We start from the raw sequence: 25,511 nt of genomic DNA on the forward strand, positions 1-25,511 counted from the left end.
AGGCATAAGCTTTCGTGATACTCACGAAAGCTTATGCCCAAATAAATCTGTTAGTCTTTAAGGTGCCACCAGACTCCTTGTTGTTTTTGTAGATACAGACTAACACGGCTACCCCCTGATAATTGAAATCAATGGGAGTTAGGTGCCTAACTTGCTTAAACACTTTTGAAAATCCCATTAGGCACCAATCTGCATCTTCAGGCATCTGAATACCTTTCAAAATCTAGCCCTAAGTGATCGCTGTATTGGGGTCTATTTCAGTACTAGTAGATGTCCTTATTCTTAACAGATTTAGTTCAACTTTAAAATAAAAAGGGAGCAAAATAATCTTGACTTTTTGTCTTATTTAACTTAAAGAAACATTACTTTCAGTAAACCTGTTCCAAGCCAGAGAGTGTGTCCTCTTATATAGAATGGCACTGATAAAAACTGACTCCTCCGTTTTGTGTTTTCTTCTCCTCCTCTTTTCAAGTTTCCAGACAGAGCCACATCAAGTGTCTGTGGGGAAATTCACCTCACCTCATTAACCAGTTTTGCATTTGGAATGATGTTAACTTCAAATTCTATTACATTTAGGGTTCTTTAGCAAATTTAGGGCACAGTCCTAATTGCCCCCCTTTCAGAAGCACCTAATGCACTATAAGTGCCATGATTCAAATACACAGAAAGCTAGGCTACAGGAAGGATGACAGGTGGACGTCATACTCCTCATGCACCTTTTAGCATTATTCCACAGTGACTCTCCCCATCGCACTGAGAAGAGATCAGGGCATGTTGGAGGTGTAGCTTGTCTCTGCGGGTTACATGAATCCAATGACTAAATTCCCTTTTGTAGCCCAAAGTCTGCAGTAGTTAGTAGAGCAGCTATTCCTTGGCTGTGTCTTTGCTGCTCCAGGTTCACTGAGAAGGTGAAATCTTCCAGGCAAAGCATGTGGACTCAGGCTTTCCACCACAAATAAAGTCAGTCCCAAGTTACTTATACATATAGAAAGCTGAAGCCAGCAAAAACTGTCTGAATTCAGGATGTAATTATTTTAGGTTTGTCAGCCCGTAGGCTTTTAGGTTACATTTATTGTTCTATCACTTCATAAATCCATTCCTATTATAACCAACACAATCGTCACTTTCCATTTAATTCTCTAGGGGATGTTCTTATGGTTAAAAACACTTTTTCAAATGATAAAAAAAATGAAATACATACAAAAACAATAAAAAATGTTATTTCCCTCACTCTAAAACTTAAAATTTCCTTCATAATGTTACACAAAAAGGTTATCTAAAGGAAAAGTAATCAACATAAGTAAGGCTTGATAATCCCATGGGGAAAAAAATGCAGGAATACTTTTGTTATTTACATTTTACTTCATTTGGAAATCACATTTGGCTCAGTTTGCAGTCATTAATTTATACAACTAAATTATTTTTCTTAAATGTATCGCTACTTATCTTTAAGAGACCTTTTAACAGAGAAGGCTTAAAACCATGTGCTGCTTCAATTATACTTAGCATTCTAAAGTGTCTTTTTAATGTTTCCTGGAGCTGAACAAAGCGAAGACTCCAATTTAAAAAAAAAAAAAAAACCTACTTTATTGATTTGGCACCTATTCTCTCTGAATGTGCACATATCATCCACACTTTGGAAAAAAAAGCCACTGTGCTTTTGTATTAATTGATTTTTAACGAAGAAAACATCCAGCTTCTATCCACTTAAAAGTATGCAAATTATTGTAGCATTATGGTGATGTCCAACTTCCTTAATGCTAAAACTGTCATTTTTACTTAAAGATTGCGTATTGGCATATATGTTATTCTGTTAAGTATTGCAGTATGTTATTTATTCTGCTCCAACATTGTTGTCTTGCTGTACAAGACAAAGCCAGACATGTCCCTGATGCTGAAGGGTCCAGCCCTTATAAGGTGATCTGTGTGGGTGGACTCTTGGGCGTGCACGAGTTTCACTGATTTTGGTTCAGCTCCACAAAGGTGCAGAGAACTGTCCCCATTGATCAGCTTGCAAGATCAGAATCTAAAAAGAGAAATAGAGTACAGGATGCTTGGAAACAGGAAGGGGTCCTTATTTTTTCCCCCGTTACATTTATTTATAACTTAGACATATAAGAGAATTCATAGAGCAGTTCTCTAAGTTCAGACATAGCAGTTTTGTTTATAACAGCCGATCCCATGAGAATTTTATACAGTTCTAGAAAAACTATTTTTCATTTTCCTTATCTCACATTAAAAGGACAGATTGTGAAAACTTATTAATTTGATTAAGGGTGAATTATAGCCATTTACAACACTAACAACACTAAAACAATATTTGTTGCAAATGGCAGATTGCCATACTATGACTTCATAAGTAAAAACAACCAGTACCTCTTTTCACAAAATCCTATTTTTTCCACTGGTGGGGCAAGCGTTTTTACACAGCTATAGTCAGTCTTATTGGAGAGAGGATCAAGGAAATTATCTGCAGCCAAATCACTGTACATGTTTACCACAACCTAAATACACTTGTGATACAAACATGGGCCCACATCCCTCAAAAGCTTATGCACATGCTTAACTTTACTCATATGAGTAGTCTCATTGGCGTTAACTTTAATCACTTGAGTAGTCCCCTTAAGTTTATATATGTGTGTAAACTTGGGATCTTAGTATTATTCTGCTTATGCAGATTAATATTCAGCCTTTAATGTTAATATGTTCTTTGGAAGTCTGTATCAGATCATCTTTTCAGTCATACTGCATTCATCTTTGGCCCAATGACTAGGTTTTTAGCCACAGTGGAACAGTCATTGGGTGACAGAGAATATGACAGTAGCACTGTGATTAGAGCACCCACCTGGGAAGTGGAAAATCCTGCACCCAGTCACCCTGCTCCAATCAATCATCACGGATCCTCGTGGAACATCTTATGAGATTGAGAGAGACCCACATCACAATATCCCATAGCTAATGGATTATAGCACCTTCTTGAGGTGTGGGAAACTACCTCTTTTCCCTCTCTGGCAGAGACGGGAATTGAACCTGGCTCTCCCCCATCCAAGGTGAGTGCTTTCTCCACTGTGCTAAAAATTGTCATTCTGGTCAGCATTTGCCATTGCTAGCTTAGGCGACTCCCTGCCTAGTGTGCTGGCTTTGAAGATCGCATTCTTAGGTGCCTCGCTCTTCCCATGCATCATATAGGAAGCTTAAGTGACTATCTTAGCTTTGTGGGTCCCGCTGCTCCTGTTGCCTAGCAGTTAGGCATTGTGATGCTATGTTGCAAATGTCTAAGTCCCTTTTGGGTATCCCACCTAAAGAGCTCAGTCATTATAAAGCATGTTTTCTAATCCTTTAAATCATTCTTGTGGCTTTCCTGTGAACCCTTTCCAATATATCAATAGTCTTCTTGAACTGTGGACACCGGAACTGGATACAGTATGCCAGCAGTGGTTGCACCAGTGCCAGATACAGAGGTAAAGCAGCCTTCCTACTCTTACTTGAGATTCTCCAGGATTGCAATAGTCCTTTTGGTCAGTGTTGCAGTGGGCACTCATGTTCGGCTGATTATCCACCATGACTGCCACATATTTTTCAGAACCCATCTTGACCATCACGTCTCAGCTGAAATTTACAGGACCGGGAGTTAGGAAAAAAAACAAAAAACTTTTTATTTGTAAACTGATTCTGTAAGCGTTGCTTATTAACATACACCTGGTGGGATGCACGAGATCCACAATACCTTTTTTACAGTTTTTTTTTTCCCCCAATGTATCAACACTTGAATTTCATAATAAAACACTGTAAGCAAAGATGGGGTATAATCCACCACCCACTGAAATCCGTACCAAAGCTCCAATTAACTTTACGTGGATTTCAAATCAGACCCTTAATGAGCACCCTATGAAATAAATATGTAATTTATGGACAAGTAATTATTGAGCAGAAAATGTGAAAGTCTAAACTAGCTGAGGCTACAACATTGATGCAGCACAAAACAAACTATTGTATGGTAAAGAGCATGAAGGTTTTTTTAAAATCAGCTTTTTTCTATTTGCATGGCCATATTCATATCACATGTAAACAAGGACCATTTGTTGCTGACGAGGGTACCCAAAAAAAACACAAAAAAAAACAACCAAACAAAAAAAAACACGATGGAAGGAATGGTTACATAAAGTGTTATTAAAAATAAATCAATTAATATTCACTTTTTCTTTTCTTTTTCTGCTCTTCTTTTTTGCTGTAGCGTCTTCAATTCAGTCATTACATTCAGTGTTTTATAAACCCAGGTAATCTGAAAAGTAAGCATATTTACATATGATGTGGACACATTAAATTTATAATCTGCTTTATTATAAATATAAACTTAAATTAAACACATACCACTATTATTATAGCATTCAACAGCAATGGAGCTGAAAATACTAGGGAAATAAACATCCCTCTTGAATCGAAATATTGGTATTTAGAAAATAACCTGAAATAAAAAAAAAAAAAAACAAGTGTTACTCAGCATACTTCATACATTACATTTCAATAAAAAATAATTCCTGTGCATGTATGTTCTGCTGTGTATGCATACTGTAACCAATTCTACCCTTTCATTTCTGCACAATATTTTTGTGAATGTGGTAGAATTGTACACTGCAATTAAAAACCTGCAGCTGGCCTGTGCTAGCTGACAGGCTCAGGGGCTGTTTAATTGCTGTATAGATGTTTGGGCTCAGCTGCAACCTGGGCTCTCCCGCCTTGGATCCTAACGACTAGGCTGCAGCCTGAGCCCCAACATCTACACCGCAACTGAGGGTATGTCTCTGCAATTAAAAACCGGTGACAGCTGACTCAGGCTACCACATTAACTCCTTAGCCCAAACCTCGCAAGCCCAAATCAGCTTGCATGGGCCAGTTCCGGGTATGCAACTGCAGTGTAGACATACCCAAAGTGACTAACAGATACAAAATCCTCTTTGAAAATTGTGTGTGCACATTCACATTAGGAAGCTATGCTTATGCATCAGAAAGAAAACATACTCTTACATTTATGAAATAGCTCTTCTTTTGTAGACACCAATTTCAATTATTCCTGATATCTGAATACATAAAGTATGTATGCATCCGGGCCTGAATTTTCAAGCATTCATGTCTCAAGTTTGGCACACAAATAAATAGTTAGATGTCTAAATAAAAACACCACCTTTTCAGGGTGATGCACACTTATCGGTCTCATTTAAGTCATGGGAAGATACGGATGCTCAGTACCTCTGGAAAAAATCAGGCCAATTTTGTTTAGGTGTCTAAGTACAGATTAAGAGCCAGATTTTTAAAGGCATTTAGATGCAGATAAGCATCTAATGGGATTTTAAAAAGCAATTAGGTGTCTAACTCCATTGAGGTACTTGTGCACTTTTGAAAATCCCACTAGCTGCCCATGTGCAACTTTGCGCCTAAATGCCCTTAAAAATCTGGCTCTAAGTGCTTAATTTTAGGTACCCAAGTTTGACCTCAGTAAGTCATACCTCCCACTTCATACAATTATTAGCCCAGGCTTGACCCAGACATATAAACAGACAAGAATTATTACACCTTGCTGTTCCAGCATTATGTCTCTTGAGTAGAGACCAATCATGCAAAAATGTCGATGCTCTTGCACAAATAAAAATATGGATGAATTTCATGACCAAAAGCAAAAAATACCTTCCACCTCCTCAAAAAAAACCATCTAACCCTGTTTTCACTTGTGTCTTAAAAGGGTTTTCACAAGTTTTCTGGGGTTAATTTGAACTAAAACAAAAACAAATAACCTGGATCTGTAATGTTTTTTAAAAAGGTTAAACAAGAAAAGCATAAACAGGATCCCTATGAAAAAGAATGTAAATGATTTCCCCCATTAAGGATAAGAGTTAGGTATACAGTACTAAATAAAATATAATACTTAGCACATATTGTATTACAATTTTAATGTTAAATTTTTTTTGTTTGTTAACTATTGAAACCATCCATTATACTACTTTCCACTGCTGAGGGACATACTTCATTTAGAAATTGCTTTTGAGGACTATACAAATAAACCCAGCATTACCAATAAAAGCAAAATTTAAATATGAAAATAGAAGTTAATATAATTACCTCCAATTCATAGCAGCCAGTTCATTGATATATTCAGCACAATACACCAAGGCCACTGGATCACAGAAGGAAACTAATATTAGGTTGAATATTTCTTGACGAAATGGACAGCTGGTGATCAGTTCTGAGCCTATACACATTATATATATCAGGGGTCGGCAACCTTTCAGAAGTGGGGTGCTGAGTCTTCATTTATTCACTCTAATTTAAGGTTTCGCGTGCCAGTAATACATTTTAACGTTTTTAGAAGGTCTCTTTGTATAAGTCTATAATATATAATTAGACTATAGTTATATGTAAAGTAAATAAGGTTTTTAAAATGTTTAAGAAGCTTCATTTAAAATGAAATTAAAATGCAGAGTCCCCTGGACTGGTAGCCAGGATACGGGCAGTGTGAGTGCCACTGAAAATCAGCTCGCGTGCCGCCTTTGGCACGCGTGCCATAGGTTGCCTACCCCCGATATATACTATTACTCCCCACCCAAAAAGGTTAGTTATTATACATTTGAGACTTTAATTGCACAAACATAATTCTGAATGTTTGTGTCCCACATGAGATCTCATTATGTGAGCACACAAAACAAATGTAGTATTACAAAATGATAAATACACAGATATAAGTTCGTAGAAAAAGGTCAATATAATCAAATCTACAGTATAAAATACAACTTTTTAGTCAATCTTACTGATGGTTCAGTTGTAAAACTTAATGTAAAAGCAAAAACCTCACCAAAAAAATAAGTAATTATCTTAGAGCTAAGGTTGTAAATATCTACCAAATTACTTAGAAGCAAAAAAACAAGAAGAGAACCTTTTAGTTCTCAGAAAACACAATGGCCTAAAAGCCTGGATAGGGTAAAATAAAAACAATATACCAGACATTAGGAAATATCTAATTAGGAGTCACCAAAATAATTCTCTCCTGTCCTTTGCCAACCCTCCTCCCTGTGTACGTGCCACATGAGACATCCTGATGTATGTTTGATAGTGTTGTTGTTTTCTTAAATGAGAAATTTAAAGCAACATCTTAAATCCACTTTACTCGCAAAATTTATCTAAGAAATCAAACTTTTATACCTGGCTTTAGTTTTATACGTAAGTATCTTGCACCCCTGGCTGTACCTGATTGAGACACTGCCCCTATGAAGTTCGCAGCCTCCCCATATTATTATAGTTGCACGTCTATACAAAGAAATTTGAAACTTTGTATGCTTTCAGATAATTGTCCTGAACTCACTTCTTGTTAAGAGAGATAATTTCCATTGACCATTTATGGCTCTGAAAAAAGCAACAGTGACTTGCAGTGAGGTGAAGCCTGGCACACTTTGGACTAATACTAATATATACCCAGACTATTAACAGTTCTTATTCAACAAATGAGCACAAACAGAATTATAACCACTAGTGTGCCATAGAGGAGATGTATAATAATATGTATAACTTTAAATCACTTATTTTCAGAGACACTGGTGCAATGAGGAAGTGTATTGTCTACATACATGCTCACCTCATGCTTCACTGTTTTGTGAAAAATGACGCAGGCACAAAGTTAAAGCAGCTTGGGTGACCTTAAAGGTGACCTACACAAGGTTCCAGATGTACACTCTTTTCAGTTGTATATGGAATATAAAGAAGGCCTAAAAATTCTTCTTACCTCCTAAACAGATTAAAAAACCACAAAGTCCCTATTCTTCCCAAGGCTACCTCCTTGCTATTCAACTTCGTCATCTTCAATGAGGCCAATATAGACACAAAGTACATGGGAACCACTTAACTGCTAAATAATTCTCAACCACAAAACCACCCTAAATTAAGCAAAGCACAAGTCTTCAACAAGACCAAAAGATTTAAACTATTTTTGAGTTGCTGGTTCAAGCTGTTTGGGAGACAGAGCACAAAAAAATAAATAAATCAGGCTTATTATAGTAAAAAGGGGGATGTTATTGTATATATATTCTGTTGAACAGTATATTACATTACTAAGTGGTGTGTGATTGTATATAATAACAAATGAGCACAAACAGAATTATAATCACTAGTGTGCCATAGAGGAGATGTATAATAATATGTATAACTTTAAAGATATGGATGCCTATTTCAAACTGAAACACAAACTCAGGCAAGCTATTAATTCTCTACTCACCCATGCAGAGAAAATGCCCTATCTGCAGGTGGTAGCGCTGGAATGAAAAGCACGTGATCAGGAAGCAGAGGATGTGGAAAACGGCAAGACCCAATAGCCATGGTTCAGACCAGTCTGTCTGCTGCAGACAAAACATGAAATCAATTAGGAAACTTTTAGGAAATAGAACATAAACTTTCATGTTACCTGTACCAAAGCTAACCTTGTTACTCTAGGCTTACATATTAACAGTTATCAATCGCAAAACTGGAATTTTACTTTACTCTTCTAAATTACTGACATCAGAAAAGCACAGACTTGGAATGCAGATTAAGAAAATGATTTAACATTAAAGCAGACAGCCCCAATTTAAAGCTTCCTTTAAACAAGGAAACAAACAAAATGAAGTAAAACAGATTGGCCTGGACTTTACAGACACTTACACAAGTGAGTAACTTCACTTAGGCTGGGTCTACACTACCCGCCTGAATCGGCGGGTAGAAATCGACCTCTCGGGGATTGATTTATCGCGTCCGAATCGACGCTCTTACTCCACCAGCGGAGGTGGGAGTAAGCGCCGTCGATGGGAAGCCGCAGAGGTCGATTTTGCCGCCGTCCCTACAGTGGGGTAAGTCGGCTACCATACGTCGAATTCAGCTACGCTATTTGCGTAGCTGAATTTGTGTATCTTAAATCGCCCCCCCCCCCCCGTAGTGTAGATGTAGCCTTGCACTCAGTGGGACGCCTCCCACCACCAGTGTTTGCAAAGAGGGGCCCTGATACATTCGGAGGCCAGTGACACACATAACTGGGCTGGTATAAGGAGGGGTTTGACAGCTTCACTCGCTCATGTCCAGAGAGCCCTTTGCCACCAGAATAACGGAGAAAGCCCAATAACTCCTGGTACGTCACGTACCAAAGCTACCTCATGACTTCCCCCAAGGCAGCCGAATTCCCACTATTCCACATAGTGAGGTACCAGAGACCAACACCCCCCCGATCCCCTTCACCAGCCCCCACCCACCGGCGCCCCAGAGATCTCCCCTCCCCGGGGCCGCACCCATCGCCCCTCCCTCCCGTGCTAGATGAAGGTCCCCCCGCGCGCTGCTCGCCAGGGTGGGCGGGGGAAGTTACCGCCAGTATCGCGGGGAGCCCGGTAGGCACGCGCTGCGGCGGCTCCATCTCCGTGGTGGCCGCCTCCCTTCATTCTCGCGAGAAGCTAGTGGGGAAGTCTCGCGAGATACGACGTGGAAGCTACGTTAGCGCTCGCGGCATTTCACAACATATAGGGCAAGACAGCGTGCGCGGGTGTATGACGTGGGGATAGCGGGTGTCGGTGTCTTTTGTGCAGCCTTCTTCCCGGGTCGGCAGGTGTACACGGCGCAGCCGAGCTGCCCTGGGACGGGTGGCTGGCTGGTGCTGGGGCTGGGAGGTGTGCGCCATTACATTTGGCTCCTAGCCTGCTGGGAGCACGTTAGACAAACACTTGTCAGGAATGGTGTAGATAACACTTAGTCTTGCCATGAGGGCAGGGGACTGGACTAGATGACCTCTCGAGGTCCCTTCCAGTCCTATGATTCTATGATCTTGGAGTGTGGGGCAGATGTAGATGTGATTTTTTTCCCATGACTTGCCAATCTTCGAAGCATTTCTTTGGTGGGCAACCCATTAATCTGATCCCTAGACTCATATTGCGACAGTTTTTTCCAAAGCCAATTTCTACCTACATTTTTTTTTCTCATAAGCAACAAACTTTTTACTTTTCTTTTACTCTTTTCTTTGTTCTCCTCTGCTTAAGTTATGCTGTCCCATTCTTTTATCTCCTTTTCCCTGTGGGCCATTATTGAAGAAGGTTACTACAGCTGCTCTGTTTTTTTTTCTTTGGGGATGGGAAACTTTCCCCTGTATTACCTTTTTTGCCTCTTCAATTTCATGTAATGTGCCAAATTCAGGGTGGTCAGAGACCATAGCCATTCTCAAAATCGGATTGAATCCAAGCAACAAGGCTCTTTTGAATTGTATGGCATCATAATGGTGTTAGCCCAGAATATTTGTATACCAATTGTTTCCTAATTATATATGGTTCTGGCCTTTCCCCTGTTTGTTGTCTTTCCTTATGGAACCACACAATTGGGTCTTCCTTAGGGAGAAGAATTTCAGTACTTCTTCCTCTATCACATTTCTCTTTGTTCTCCATCCTCGATTTTGCAAAGAAGTCCAGCAAAGTCTTCTGAGCTAATACATTCTTTTATCAAAGCTCAAATGTTTCTTCCTGTTAACCCAGGCAATCCCTAATGCTTTGGCTAACCACCCAACTATGGTATTCTTACTTAGAAAACCCATGGATTTCCCTAAGGCCTTAATTTGTTCCAGGGTATATGGTATTTCCTCTGTTTGCTCTTCTCATCCTCCCTCATTTCCATGTGCAGTAGTTTTAGTGACAATAGGTGTAACTATTGGGGCCATAAAAGGCAGCTTTCGTAATTCTTCCAGTTCTTTGCTTAGTGGACCATAAGGTCCTGAGGGAAACCTTTTAAATAGTTGTAAGAGGGAGAATCAAAACCCTCTTCATCTGATTCTGTTTCTTTGCCAATCCACTGGTTACTACCAGACTTTATTGCTGCTATTATCCTTCTATTCACTCTTAATATTTGCTTATGTGCCTCACGAGTCACTTCCCCTTTTTCTCCTGCATCTGAGAGAACAACTCTCACTGCAGCCTGCATATCTATTGCCTTTTGTTTCCATTCCTTCATTTCTTGAATCATTTTTTCCTGTTCCTTCTTTCCTTTAATTCATTTTGTAAACTAATGATCTGGGCAATTTGTGTCAACATAGTTGCTCTTAAGATTTCAGCTTCTGTTCTTAGACTAACTAATTCTTTATCTTTTATTTCTTTTTTCCTTGCTGTAACAGGTTGGACCCCTCCATCCGGGATACCACCTGATATACTGGGGTCCCACTGAGCCCGCCCGTTCCACCAGCCTGGGCTTCCTCAACCTGTCCTTCAGTTCCAGGGCAGCTTTCTGCCTGGTTGCTTCTGCCTCCATTTCTCTGGCTTGCAGTTCCAGAGCAGCTTTTTGTCTGGCCTGTTCTGCCTGCATTTCTTTGTCAGCCTCTAGCTGTGTCAGGTCCATGGCTCTCTGGTGGGCTGCTTTTTACTCATCAATTTCCATGTTTTAATTCTATCTGTCTCTTATGCATCTTTTTGTTTTCTTCTACTTGCAACCTGTGGAGCTCCAACTTTTTGGTAGCTTCACTTATTTTCCTACTTTTTCTGTCCCTACTCCCCTTGCCCAAAATAAGCAAACAGACAATAAACCAGTAACCACTTTGTTCTCTAGCCAACACATTTAAAACTCACTTAAAATTACCACCAATGTCTCAGAGCATCAAGCTGTGCACATTACCCTGCTTGCTGTGCCACTGTGACAGGTTTGGACCCCCCATCCAGGATGCCACTTGTTATAGTGGGGTCCCACTGAGCCTGCCCGTTTCATCAGCATAGGCTTCCTCAATCTGTCCTTGCTGTGCCAGGCCCTCAAGCCTTCTGTAACACACACACTCTGTCACTCTCTCTCTCAGCTCTGTGTGGGATGATTCAGCTCAGGGATTTACCCAGCACTCATGTGAACACCTCCTTTTGGCAGTTAATCCAAAATAATATTGCCTTGCACTGTATAGAGAGATCTGTACAGCACAAGCTCATTAAAATTGCCCCCTCCCTCAATGAGGAGGGACATATGCAGAGCTTTTTACCCCTCCCCCTGATATGAATTGTACAAACTGGTTTAGAAAACAAAGACAAGTTTATTAACTACAAAAGACTGATTTAAGGGATCGCAAACAGATTGAAGCAGATTACTGAACAAATAAAACACACAAACTAGGCTTAATACATTAAGGAAATTGGCTACAAATAGTAATTTCTCACCCTAAATGTTGTTTTATGCAGGTTGCAGAGTCTCTTGAAGGTAAACTGCACTGCTTGCAGCTTAAATCTCTAGGTATACCCTTCACAGGCTGACCTTTCTCAGCCTGGGTACCAGTCCTTTTCCCCAGATCAGTCTTGGGTGTTTCCAGCAGTCATCCTGGGTGGGGATTCAGTGAAGAACCGGCGACCTGGATTAACTCACTCTCCAGCCTTAGATAGAATTTACATATGGCGGGAATCTTGTTTCCCAGTTGGACCCCCCCTTAATGGAAAAAACACTGAAAGCCCAAGATGCGGGTCTAGTACCAGCTGACATGATCACCAGACCCTGTCATGTCAAAGCAGGAACCCAGGAAGCTTCTCAGGAAGGTGGGAGATTAGAAAGAACAATAAGACCATTCAGGCTGATTGTCTACTGTCTGGTGGGTATTTCCCAGATGCAAACACTTTTGCAATTGATACAGAGCTTATATTCCTAAATTTAGATTCTTCTTCAAGTGCTGTCCCTGTGGGTGCTCCACTCCAGGCAATGGTGCGTCCTGGCACCGTTGATTGGAGATCTTTGGTAGCAGTGCCCGGTCAGGATGCACGCACTCAGCTGCTGTCCTGCGGCGTCATTAGAGTCTGCCTGAGCGCGTGCGTCCTGCACCCCTCCCCTCTTAGTTCCTTCTCAACTGTCCTCAGCTGAAGACTGAACTTGGGGCAGTGCTAACCTTCTCTCTGGTCACTGAAAGAAATAAGTAGAAAAAAATAGAAATAGTTAGCTAGATATATCCCAGTTCTCTCCCTTTCTTTAGAATAGTTCATTAGTTTAAAAAAAAAAAGTCTCACGTTCGTCTCCCATTGAGACTTTCCTCCAGACAATCCTACTTCCATTATGCTGGAGTCCCGGGGCTTTGAGAAATGCGGGTGCTGCAAGGAGCCTATGCTGTAGTCCAATGAGCACTCACTCTGCACGAAATGCCTCGGTGAGACACATGTCCCTGCCAAGTGTCTGCACTGCACCAACTTGAAAACTAGGGCTCGTCATGACAGAGACTTGTGGCTAAAAATGCTCCTAATGGAGAAAGCTCTGCAGCCGCCTATGGCGATGGGCAGTAAACCCTCTCCCTCACCTTCCTTGCTAAGTCGGAACCGACAGGGAGTTTGGCTTCACCCTCTCAGGCAAAGAGGTAGGAAGCCCCAATATCTCTGCGCAGAGACCTTCAAAAGGGTAAAGGGTCTCCTGCAAGATCTTTACTCTCAGTGCTGACAGCGCCAACAGCAGGCGCCTCTGATTGCCCCAGCACCTCAGCTGCAGCTGCTCACACGGGGCGTGAAAGCAGGGACCCGGCTTCCCACAGCAGTAAGCGCTCCTCGGCACCAGTCCTGCTGGCATTGAAGATGGACCTGGTGCCAGCAGCGCATTCCACCCCGGTGCCGACATCCCCCTCAGCAGATGCGGAACCTCTGCAGGGCTTCTACAAATGTCCCGCGGCTCCCGCTAACGCTAAACAAAAGTCGCTGCGGGCTGCCGTTCACGCTCCATGCTCCGCAACACCACAGCCCAGGGACCAGCAACAATTTCTGCATCAGGATGATATCTATGTGGCCCTTGAGCCTGACTCTCCACTCCTCAACATGGAGTGCTCACTGCCAGATTTGTTACCCCCTCCCAAATCAGACTCCAGGCAGCCCTACAATGGCCTGCCTATATCCGTAACTTAATTCTCAATTTGTCTGACTTTGGTAGGTGAAAATTGTTGGCCCACCCTAGAGGAATTACCAGAGTTTTACCGGGGGTTTCCCTTCAGCCTGTGGAGAATTCCCAGAACAGACTAATTCTGTTAACCCCGGGGAGGTCATGGATACAGCCTTCCACTCAAAGGACTGACACTCAGGCAGTAATTCTTCAAAAAGAAAAATAACCTTTATTTAACACAACCCTAATACAATAAATCTAAAATGCATATTTAGAGAAACAATACATTAGTTCTTACAGTTTATAAGACATATTGCAAGATAAACTGTATTGGCACAGATGTATATTAAGGTATAATACAGTTAGAAAGGGCTTTTCAGTGGTTACATTCTATATGCAATGGTAGGTCACATATAGGATGCTGGCAACAAACTATTTAAACATTAAAATTATATAATAACAAACATAATATACATACACAGACATCCCGCTTTCTCATTTCAGACACACCCACTCACACAGTTAATTATTGAAATCACCAAACTTACTTTTCCTGTAGTCTTCCTTCCCTCTGAGTAGTCCTTCTGCTCTGTCTATATTTTTCTGCTTTGCTGCTCACTGTTCTGCTTTCCTTTTTCCTGTGATGTCACTCTTTTAGATGTTTTCTTCTTTCCTGCTTCCTTTCTCTCAGGTTTTCCACACATGCACTCACTGACTCAGACCTGTCAGTTCTCTGTCTTATATACAGATTTTGGCCTATTCTGATTGGTCATTTTTACAATCCTAAGCATTCCAACCAATCAGGTTTAAGCCCTCAGTCAGTCAGAGCTGGACTTGATTGGAGACCTGTGTTATGCTTAATTGACCCCTCCCTTCAGGTTTGAAGTGACCTTTGTTTCACCTGAGCCTGCTTGCTTAATATTGGTCGATTCTCCCCCAGATCTCCATTTTGGATTTCTCTGACTGTGTCTCTTGCAAACGACATCTTGTTATTGCTAGCTGTAACCACATAAAATTATCTTTATTAATTATTAAACCTCTATATTTATAAACAACTATCCATATCTAAATATACTGTAACACTGTGATTCATTGTCACCACTCCATTTTTATTGTTTTAAACAAGTTTAATTTTGATCTCTCCCAGCTTCAGCTAGTGGTGGCAGCACAGCGCTCTTAGTGCTGTATTCTTTCCACAGAACAGAGCAGTTGGAAAATCTCTTGTATCAGTTTCCAGTTCCTTCATCTACTTCTGCTTGAATCTCTCTCTCTTCCTCTGACTCAGACTCCAACTCCCAAAAGAGTCTGCTGGTAGCTGGCCTTTTATGCTGCATTGTGGCTCTCTTCTAATGTACCTTTGTATTCTTAGAAATAATTACCTCACTCGCACATGGCCAGTATCAACCATTATTTCAGAGTTCTGATTGACAGCTCTGACCTTTAGAACAAGTTGTGACTAGTATGAGTGGGCTATGACTAGCTAGCTGTTCAGCTAACTGACCTGTCGATCAGCCCTTACAGGGCATGCTCAGTAGCCACCAATCTTGCACATGCTCACAGTTGTTATTTACCTGAGAGCTGTGATTCTAACAATCAATACAAACACATTCCTGGCTCTTTGCCAGGGCACCATTTTAGAAATTCTGGGCTTTCAACTCCGCATACTCTGGGTTTGCAGCATTCATCTCAGTGTGGAGTGACTTTTGTTTATCCAGAATAAAGATCAAGCAAACAATGTGTGACTGGAGAATTTCTCTAGAAACAAGTAGAAAAGGTTTTGAACACATTTATAAATTAAAGAGTAAGAAATCGCCAGACCTAGATGGTATTCATGCAAGAGTTCTGAAGGAACTCAAATATGAAATTGCATAGCTACTAACTCTGGTATGTAACCTATCACTTAACTCAGCCTCTGCACCAGACGAATGAAGGATAGCTAATGTAACACTGATTTTTAAAAAAGGCCCTAGAGGTGTAATCCTGAGAGTTACAGGCAAGTAGGCCTAATTTCAGTGCCAAGTGAATTGGCTAAAACTATAATAAAGAACAGAATTTTCAGACACATAGATTAACACAGTTTGTTGGGGAATAGTCAACACGCCTTTTGTAAAGGGAAATCATGTCTTGCTAATCCATTACAATTCTTTGAGGGTGTTGACAAACACATGCACAGGGGTGATCCAGTTGATATAATGTACTTGGACTTTCAGAAAGCCTTTGACAAGGTCCCACAGCAAGAGCTCTTAAACAAAGTAAGCAATCATGGGATAAGATGGAAGGTCCTCTCATGGATCACTAACTGTTTAAAATATAGGAAACAAAGGGTACGAATAAATGGTCAGTTTTCATATTGGAGAGCGGTGGATAGCAGCTTCCCAAAGGATCTGTACTGGGACCTGTTCTGTTGCATATATTCATAAATTACCTTGATAAGGAGGTGAACACTGAGTTGGCAAAATTTGCAGATGATATACATATGTATGCAGGGTCTCTGCGTGCTTTATTTCAGAGTGGTAGTCGTATTAGTCTGTATCAGCAAAAAGAACGAGGAGTACTTGTGGCACCTTAGAGACTAACAAATTTATTTGAGCATAAGCTTTCGTGGGCTAAAACCCACTTCATCGGATGCATGCAGTGGAAAATACAGTAGGAAGATATATATACACAGCCCTACAATGCTGATATATTATACTGCACTTATTACAATGTAGCAGATGGAGTGTTTCTCTCTCTCTTTCTCTCTCTCTCTCTGTCTCTCTGAAAACTGATATTACTTCAGTCTGGCGGCTATGTCTAGGGTATATGATTTGTGGGGTTTATTTTGCTCAGATTTGGTTGATAAAAATATGGTAATGGTTTTTGATGCTGTATTGAGGCTTTATCAGATATTTCACTTGCATGTCCATTACAGTTGGCTGCAGTAGTCCAAAAGTTGAAGGTTCCTTATTAATACTTGAGCACATAACTTGATGTTGCTTTTTTATCCAATAGTTTCTTTGTAAGATTTTTTCACAGCACAATATCTACAACAAGTACCTTTCCCACAATCTCCAAATCATGTAGAAACACTCTGAAATACAAATATTCTCTAGCGAGATAAGGTGGGTGAGGTAATATCTTTTATTGGAACAACTTCTGTTGGTGAAATGAAAGATATTTATTACCTAACTCACCTTGTCTCTAACATCCTGAGACCAGCATGGCTACAACACTACAAACAAATATTCTTTAGTTCAGTCACCAGGACACTTTTACCTATGTTTTCAACTAAATCTAATTAAATCAGTAGGGAAATTGAATGGCTTCCAGAAAACTTATGGCTGTAACTTTCAACATCAGTACAGGAAGCTGTAAAATGACACTCTTAGGCTTTGGCAGCTTGTGTTGATGAATTCTGCACCTCCAGTTAATAGAAACCATTCACAAACTCCACCAGTCTCACTGAAAGAACATTTTAGCCCTTTCTCGCTGACCTGATGTGTTATGGCAAGGCAACTGTTTTATACCTCTCCTGGGCTGCTTGTCAAAGGTGGAAGAGGTCAGACTAGACAGCAGGTGGAAAAGCAGCTTTGGCTCTCTCACAATCCTAGGTACTGCCCCATAATTATTCATTTGAAATAGCTGGCTAACCTATAACCAACCAGTTTTATTTCCTGAGAATTGTTACGATTGTCAGCTCTGCAGTGCCATCAGGTGTCATTTTGCAGAATGGCAGACAAATTGAATACATTTTTTTAACATGTACAGTTGCCTTATTTTCAGTCCACAGTTCACAGCACTTTTTTTAGTTTGAATCACTAGCCATTGTAATAAAAAGGCAAAAGGGGTTTTAGTGTTCTGATTAACTTTTGTAGTATCCCTTCTCCACCTGGTTACCTCCTTTAATACCAATCTGCTTACAGGTTTCAATTGAAAGGCCTGCTTGTTCTGGATCTCGCCACCCATTCAGTAGGGTGTAACTGCTTTATTTTCTCGCCACCCATTCAGTAGGGTGTAACTGCTTTATTTTCTTCCCATATAAATTTATTTGGCAATGCCTCTACCCCACTCACTCCTTCCTGGCAGAGTCACTGGGGCAGCTTGGGAGAAAAATTCTAACCACAGGGTAATCCCCACTTGCCAAATAATGGGAGACTCCCAAGAAATAACACAAAAACATACAATGTATTCAACACAGTAATTATATTATATTATATTAAACAGGAGATAAATATAATAAGGTAAAACATTATTCTCAAGGTCACTGGTGCCCATGTTGATAATACTTGTGAAGTTCCCTAGTCATGTGACCTGATATAGCAAATATAAAGTTAATGTTCCATTGCTACACATACTTTGTTGTGGCCCTTGATGACCTATGACCACGATATCTTCTGTGCAGCAGTTAGCAATGTGGTTGATTGGATTCAATGCAGTCCAAAGGACTCACAAGTGGGATAAGGTGGTAACTCCTTCCTCAGGTCTAATAGGCAGCAGGTAATAAAATCCCCAAACCCTTATGCTTGAAGACATAGTTCAGGGAGTAAGGGGTATGAAGCAAAGAGATTCTTTTCCCCAAGAATCAGGCAGGCACAGACAATACTGAAGGGGTTTATTTATGGTACTGGGAAGACTGACAAGCAGCTTCAAAGGTGTGGGGATACAGTGACCAATTATATACCACTCTCTTATCACTTCATTTGCATTTATCTTGTTCTTACAGAGACAAACATTGTTACAGACACAGAGATGCACTTCACATGAGTGACAGGAATAGAACATGTGCATCAAACTTTTGATTACATCAATTATTCATGATTACCGTAAGGTAAAGGGGTGGGTGTGAGTGTTTACAAATATCCAGAGGGCTGTGAAGGGAGGGTTTGTTCTGTTCTAAGAACCAAGCTACTGGGCGGACATTTGACCATATAAGTTTATCAAGTGTTTACAGTTGTCAGTGTCCTGGGGCTTCCGGTGTTTCTGCTTGTTAGTTACATGGGTTTTTGTTTCAGCTGCTAACTGAATTTTTAACTCTTGCCTAACAGGGGTCTACCAAAGAATTTCCTTGACTAGCTAACTAAAAGATGGTGCTCTCACAAACTCTGTGAATGATCCTCACGTTCAGAGATGATTCTGGACTCCTCAGTCACTGTAGAGGGGCTGATGATCACTGCTGGCAGGCGTACTTTATGCAGGAGTTAGGCTACTTCTAGTCCCAGGATTTCCCCTCACCACCAAGGGGTGCAGGGCTAAAGGTGCACATTACAAAACTATACTAAAATCCAAACTTTAGTCTCCCACTCCAGCTCTCAGACATACTCAGAGTAGGCAGCAATCCAGGACTAGCAGCCAGAGTAGTGGTGCCACGTGGTGACTGATCTCACCTAGAGAGCTGGAGGGTTAACTCCGCCTGCCTGGGAGAAATTTTCCCAGAAAACTCTACAGACTGGGAGTCACGTTGGAAAGGGAAAGTCTCAAGCTGAGGGATCTTGCTTTTAGGTCCGCAGGGGCCAGTTCTCACAGGGAACCCTGCATGCAGGCCTGGGACTCACCAGCTCCCTACACAGCCAGTCCTGCCCTTTCCCTGGCTAGCTTCAGACTGCTCCAAAATGGCTTTTCCCTGGTCCTCAGCTCCCTGGGATGGACATCTCTCACCCTATTGTTTGCCAAGCAGACTCTGTCTCTGCCCTTGGCTCTCCCTCCCTACCAGGGACAGCGGGCCTCTCCCTGAGCTACCAGCACACAGAGCCCCGGGAACCTAGGTGAACTCCTTTGGGGTTACACTTTGATTCACAAACCATGAGTTTGCCTGAATAAAGAGTGAATAAAACTAAGGACTTCAGAATTTTGTCCTTAGGTCTTTCAGGCTATGGTCTTTGCTATCTTCCAAAATCTGACTTGATGAATTAAGGTCTAGTTTAGAATAACTGGTATCTGTATAAATATTTGCAAGATTTTTCCTCCTATGAAACAGCCTTAGCTCCTTTTTAGTTGGCTTTGTGTGGAAATAAATAAACATTGACTCCGTAAGCCTCTTGAATGCCTGGCCTTATGCATCAAGAACTTGTACATTTGGGTACCTGTTTATCTCAAAAGCTGCTGAATTCCTCAAAATTTCTATGAGAATAAATCTTTAGTCTTCTTTGAGCATCTAATTTATGCCATTCATTTTGTTGGTTGTCTTTAGTAATGGACAAACCAATGGAAATACTGTGTCCTGAGATCTGTCAAATGGTGATTGATATATGCTTAGGGATAATATTTGTGGTAATTCTGAGAACTTATCTTGTCTTCTGTTTACCTCTCTCTAGTGATGGTGAGAGAAGAAGACTGGGGGGGGGGGGGGGGAGAGAGAATGTTGCTTTTGCAAATAATGATGTTGCTTTGGGATGATTTGCTTCTCTCCCATCCCTAAAACTCTCCTAACCATGACTCAGAAACATAACAGTGATAGAGTACTGAATGAATTAAGTTGATAAAGTCAAATTTCAATACAGAACATTGCTCTGTGTATGTGTATATAAGTAGCCATTTTTGTTCTGTTTCCAAAAGGTGCAATATATAATGTCCTTCACTGAAAAAGTATTTTTTTTGTTTTAGCTAGAACTGTAAGAAAATTATTACAAGCAAGATTTTGAGAGTTTTTTTTAAAGAGTTTTTTCATTGTTTTGTTGCATAAGAGAGATTGTGCCCTACCTGCTAGATCATCCTTACATCCAAAGTCTACCTGATGTTTGTTTTAATGTTTCATTTTGAGTTGACATTAATGGTGCTCAGGGCCAGCTCCAGCATTTCTGCCGCCCCAAGCAAAAAAAAAAAAAAAAAAGCCGCGATCGGAGGCAGCAGGTCCCTCACTCCTAGAGGGAGTGAGGGACCTGCCGCCCCTGAATTGCCGCAGGTGCCGCCCCTCTCCCTTGGCCGCCCCAAGCACCTGCTTGTTAAGCTGGTGCCTGGAGCCAGCCCTGACTGTGCTACAGTACTTTATTAATGGCATACCATGCCATTCTAGTCTTTGTTAATGCTAATGTCAATATGTGTACATAACTAGAAAGAAAATAACTGCAAGGATTAACACTTTTTTTTTTTACAACAGAAAGCAACGTAAAATGAAGTAACATCCTGACATCTTTTTATTACACAAAATAAGAACAGCAGATGGCACTATTACTTTGTATTTGTCGAGTACATTATTTTTTCAGGAACATAATCTTTTAGTGAGCACTGTTGACAACATAATAATAATATACAGGGATATAGTGAGTTCAGAGAAGCTTTGTGATCATAGAATCTAGTATGAATAAAAAAATGATCTTTAGGGTTTATGGAATGGTATCTACACTTCTTCTTTACCTTACTCACTAGTAGCCACGTAGGTCCCAGTGCTGATTGGTTTGGGCATAGCCCCACTAACTTCAGTTTGACTATGCATTATGAAATAAAGATTCAAGGTCTTACCAATAAAACCAATAGCTGGGAGAATTCCATCATGCCTGCTCACTCTAACAATGGATAGAGAGGGGTTTTTTTTAGTTTTAGGTTTTTTTCTTTAGTCTATGTTCTATTTGGTATATTTATCTGAAGTCTGACACCAAGTAACCAACTGTTTATATCTGCAAACAAAACTGTAAACTTACCAACAATTTGTCTGACACAAACATTAAAAAGATAGGAAAGACACAGTTAAGGTAAATATTGCAAAATATAATAGTGATCTCTTTTAAACTACAGTTGCAAAGTTGGTATTCAAATAGATGTGTAATCTAGATTTCTGTTCACTTATGCTTTCTTTTAGGGTATAATTTTTTTTTTTACAAAGCTTTTTGTCTTTGGGTTTCTTGGTGTTTTAGACAGTAGTATAAAATAAAAAAGACAACGTATACACAAGGGCACAGTGTGGGAGTGGGAGTCCAAATAAGGTAGGTGAGGTTGTTTGCTTGACATACTGAAAACTCAAATAAGGAATACAGCAAGCACTAGCTTGTGGTGAATGGGAGTGTGAAATGCAGAAGTTGTATGGACTTGGGGTGAATCATTTTATCATCTTCCAGGAATGTGCTGGTTGGCCAAAAGTAGTGATTTCATTGGCCAATATAATCATTCTGATGGGAGGCTGAAGTGGGAAAACCTTCCAGGCAGTGAGCTCTCTTTTTGTGGGTCTAATGTCTCGTGTAAACGCAAGTCTGAAATCTCTATCTAATGAAATAAACTTTTGTTGGTTTTCTCCTATGGTAGGACGGGAGGGTGAAAGGTAGGCACAAAATATTGATAAGATACACTTCAAGCAATGTGGCTCATTAGATATATAGTGACAGCTATACCACAGACTAGCATATGCCTGCACCCCTAAAAAGACAGAACTTGTCACTGACATTTAACACACTGGAGATACTCCCCATTACCTATGCCAGGGTAGGAAATAAAGCCAGGGACAGAGTGCTTAGGCAGCTTACACCTCAAGGGCAGGGGTTACATTTTAAAAATTCCAGTGACATCTACTCTCAGCTTTGAAAATTGTTGTAAGTTCCAGAAAAGAGTGTTCAGATTCCCTGTTGTATATTCACATCATCTCCTTTGAAAATCCCCTTGTTAATGATTCCATATTCAAAAATTTCTCTCACATAAACATTACAGATGTTATATTAGTTTACAGAAAACAAATACTGAGGAAATAGAGAGAAAGGGAAAATACTACTGTGAAGAAATTGTACAGACAGAAAACATAATGGAAGACACCTGAATATTGTGTGGTGACTAAGGAGATAATGGAAAAAACTAATGGGATTACATCTAATAAAATCTAGTTTGTAAACTGCAAAAAACCCACTGAGAGGTATAAATCATTTAGAAAGTAGTATGCAAAAATTAAGCAGTAAGATAGACTGCGGTTTCTCCACATTAATGTCAGCTGTAAGCAATCTTAATGATAATTGTGTATCCTAATTAGTGAAATTAGAGAGTGTAAAAAGAATGTTTAATTTATCATTAATGACAGATGTAATGTTAAAATGTGGTTCATTTTCTTAAGTACTTCACAGCCTATTTCAAATTGTAATAATTTTAAAAATTAACATATTTAACATTAAATAAGATATCGTTTACATGTGTGATGAATACATGAAAGTAAAGTCACTTCCAGTAATATTAATGCTAAAGGGGAAATACTTTTAATACAGAAGGAAAATGTTAGAAATGGGAACTTGAACTGAAATGTTGAAAAATAAGAAATATTGACTTATTGGATTGATTCTTTTAAAAAAAAAATCATATGTGTCTGAAAATCTGTGTATTCTCTATGCTGTAACCACAAAAGATGGAGAGAAATATTAAGTGTTAATTGTAGGAAATTCAAGTTTCTTATAGAGGTTGTTGAAAATACATAATTTCTTTTCTGTTTAGGATTTACCGTATTTCTGTGGTGCAGCCAATCATATCAAGTTTGAATACTTTTGGGTGGAATAAAGCCCATATCCCCTTGTCTTAACAAACAGGCATAAGCCTGACTATCCTCAATTTGCCAACATCTCTCCAGTGCTGTTAGGTTTTTCTTCATATCACCAGTGTTGACATTCTAATTCTCAGAGGATAGGACATGACCATCTAGAAACATTAACTGGTAGCATATTGTCATGGGCAGTGGTGGGCAACCTGTGGCCCACGGGCCGCACGCAGCCCATCAGGATAACCCACTGGCGGGCTGCAAGACAGTTTCTTTACATTGACTGTCCACAGGCATGGCCACCCTCAGCTTCCAGTGGCCTTGTTTTCCAGGACATTGTTCTGTACATAAACTGCAAATTTGGCAATTCTTGTGTTTTCTGCTAACTTTTTATTAATTTTTAAAAAAATATATATACAGGATTTGAGACATTAACATGGAAGCAAAGACTTTTTCTGGGACCAACAATGGCATAGTGGAAGCAAAGACTTTTTTGGGGACCAACAATGGCATAATATCTCTATAGTTACTACATTTGACCTTGTTGTCCTTTTTGAACAGAGGCAGAACAACACTTTCTTCTAGTCATCTGGGATATTAGTGTGATGGATGGTCTGGAAGAGCCTATGCACCTGTCTTCAACTCAGGGGTGATGTTACAAACTCCTGGTGCTTTCCCAGACTTCAATGTATGGACTGTGATCTGTATCTGTATCTGTATCTGTATGTGTTTTGGGGGGGAGGGATAGCTCAGTGGTTTGAGCATTGGCCTGCTAAACCCAGGGCTGTGAGTTCAATCCTTGAGGGGGCCACTTAGGGATCTGGGGCAAAATCAGTACTTGGTCCTGCTAGTGAAGGCAGGGGGCTGGACTCAACTCAATGACCTTTCAAGGTCCCTTCCAGTTCTAGGAGATGGGATATCTCCATTAAATTGTTGAACAAAAGTGAGTCTATCAAAACTTACCATTCCATTTCAAAAGGAAGAGTGACAATAGATGGTTGACCATGTCTTGAAATGATCTTTCAGATTGCTGCTTCTGATCTTGCAGTCTTTGGTTAATGCAGCCATCCCAATTCTTTACTGGACATGCTGGTGCCACCTTCTTTGCATACCAGGTGGTGAAAACCATGCTTGGTGGCAGTCTGTTCTAAATTGTCTGCCTAAGTTGATGCCCAGGATTCCTTATTTTGCTTACACAATGACCTGACAACATTCGGAAGCCAAACTCATTTAGCCTTTGCTTTTCCTCTCAATGCTTGTCTTTAAAGACTTGAATTATAGCCTCACTTTTTTCTTAGCTCTGACTGCAGTAAGCATCTTCTCACTGATCCATGGATGATGTTTGAAGGGCTGAGGCTCCATCACTGAGCTGACAGTAGTAAGCAGTAATGACTTGAAACAATGCCATTCGTCCTCATATGACAGAATGAGTTAGATTTCAGGCCTTAATGCTCCAATGGCATAAGCGGTTAAGATTAGAAAGCCATCTGATAGCTTGGTTGTAATAAGAACGTTTGCTTGAATCGGGCTAATTTTGGCCCATTAACTAGCTGTAATGGAAGTCACAGGTGCATTTTTGGCAGCAGAAGTCTGGTCAGTGTGAGGTTCAGCGCCTCTGAACTTGTACATCCATGACTGTTAACTGCAAATGATTGTTAATGAGGACATAGTGAAACCATCTGGGCTGTACAAGGTCAGCTTGTGAATGTTCAGGTGATGAAAGAACAAAATAAACATGTAATTGGCTGCTGTAAATTCAAGCAGTCCCTTCCCCTTTCTGTTCTGCTTCCAGATACCAAAAAACCCAAGCATACTTCCCCAGGTGTTATTATCCTTTCCTTCCTGCACATTAAAGTCACTCAGGATAATGATGACAGGGCCATACCAAATTCACAGTCCATTTTGCTCAATTTCATGGTCCGTGCAGCAGTAAGGGGAGCAGTACCATAACTCCCCCCTGCACTCACAATAACCTCGTGGCCTCCCTACAACTGCAGTGCAGAAGGATGGCAGCAATAAGGGTGACAATACTATACCATGCCATCCTTCCTACAACTCCTTTTTGGGTCAGGAACCCTACAATTACAGTGCCACACCATGAAATTTCAGGTTTAAATAGCTGAAATCATGAAATGACTATTACGGACTATCTGCAGTTGCTGGTAAGAAATTACCTTTAGCAGCATTCTTGACCGTGGTGTTGATGGGGTCATACACTATGATGATGGGGTAATACCCACAACTG

The 25,511-nt window shown here is 40.4% G+C and overlaps 1 protein-coding gene across 4 annotated transcripts; it reads right to left on the bottom strand.

The window, feature by feature from the left end:
- Window positions 1-111: 111 nt before the first annotated feature.
- TMEM18 (transmembrane protein 18) lies at window positions 112-9,454 on the bottom strand. Of its 4 annotated transcripts, XR_004645238.1 has the most exons (7): window positions 9,371-9,454; window positions 8,258-8,378; window positions 6,115-6,169; window positions 4,372-4,465; window positions 4,197-4,282; window positions 3,486-3,609; window positions 112-2,026 (listed from the first exon to the last, which is right to left on the bottom strand). XR_004645238.1 is itself a non-coding variant. In XM_034766413.1 (6 exons), the coding sequence occupies exons 1-6, from the start codon at window positions 9,416-9,418 to the stop codon at window positions 3,606-3,608; spliced, it is 405 nt and encodes a 134-aa protein (XP_034622304.1). In that variant the 5' UTR covers window positions 9,419-9,454; the 3' UTR covers window positions 3,003-3,605. The 4 variants fall into 4 exon arrangements, 3 of the variants coding, with proteins under 3 accessions (XP_034622304.1, XP_034622301.1, XP_034622303.1); XM_034766413.1 differs by lacking the exon at window positions 112-2,026 and having other exon boundaries at window positions 3,003-3,609; window positions 8,258-8,375; XM_034766410.1 differs by lacking the exon at window positions 112-2,026 and having other exon boundaries at window positions 3,003-3,609.
- Between the last annotated feature and the right edge of the window lie 16,057 nt (window positions 9,455-25,511).

Source organism: Trachemys scripta, chromosome 3, assembly GCF_013100865.1.
Source record: "Trachemys scripta elegans isolate TJP31775 chromosome 3, CAS_Tse_1.0, whole genome shotgun sequence".
NCBI classification, from domain to species: Eukaryota; Metazoa; Chordata; order Testudines; family Emydidae; genus Trachemys; species Trachemys scripta.

What these genes read in the sequence shown, in the direction of transcription:
- TMEM18 (XM_034766410.1), bottom strand. Translation starts at nt 9,418, where the DNA reads ATGGAGCCGCCGCAGCGCGTGCCTACCGGGCTCCCCGCGATACTGGCG. An exon ending in AGGGCATTTTCTCTGCATGG is followed by an intron (nt 6,170 to 8,257) that starts GTGAGTAGAGAA and finishes TCTGTGATCCAG; the next exon opens with TGGCCTTGGTGTATTGTGCT. An exon ending in TGAATGCTATAATAATAGTG is followed by an intron (nt 4,283 to 4,371) that starts GTATGTGTTTAA and finishes CTTACTTTTCAG; the next exon opens with ATTACCTGGGTTTATAAAAC.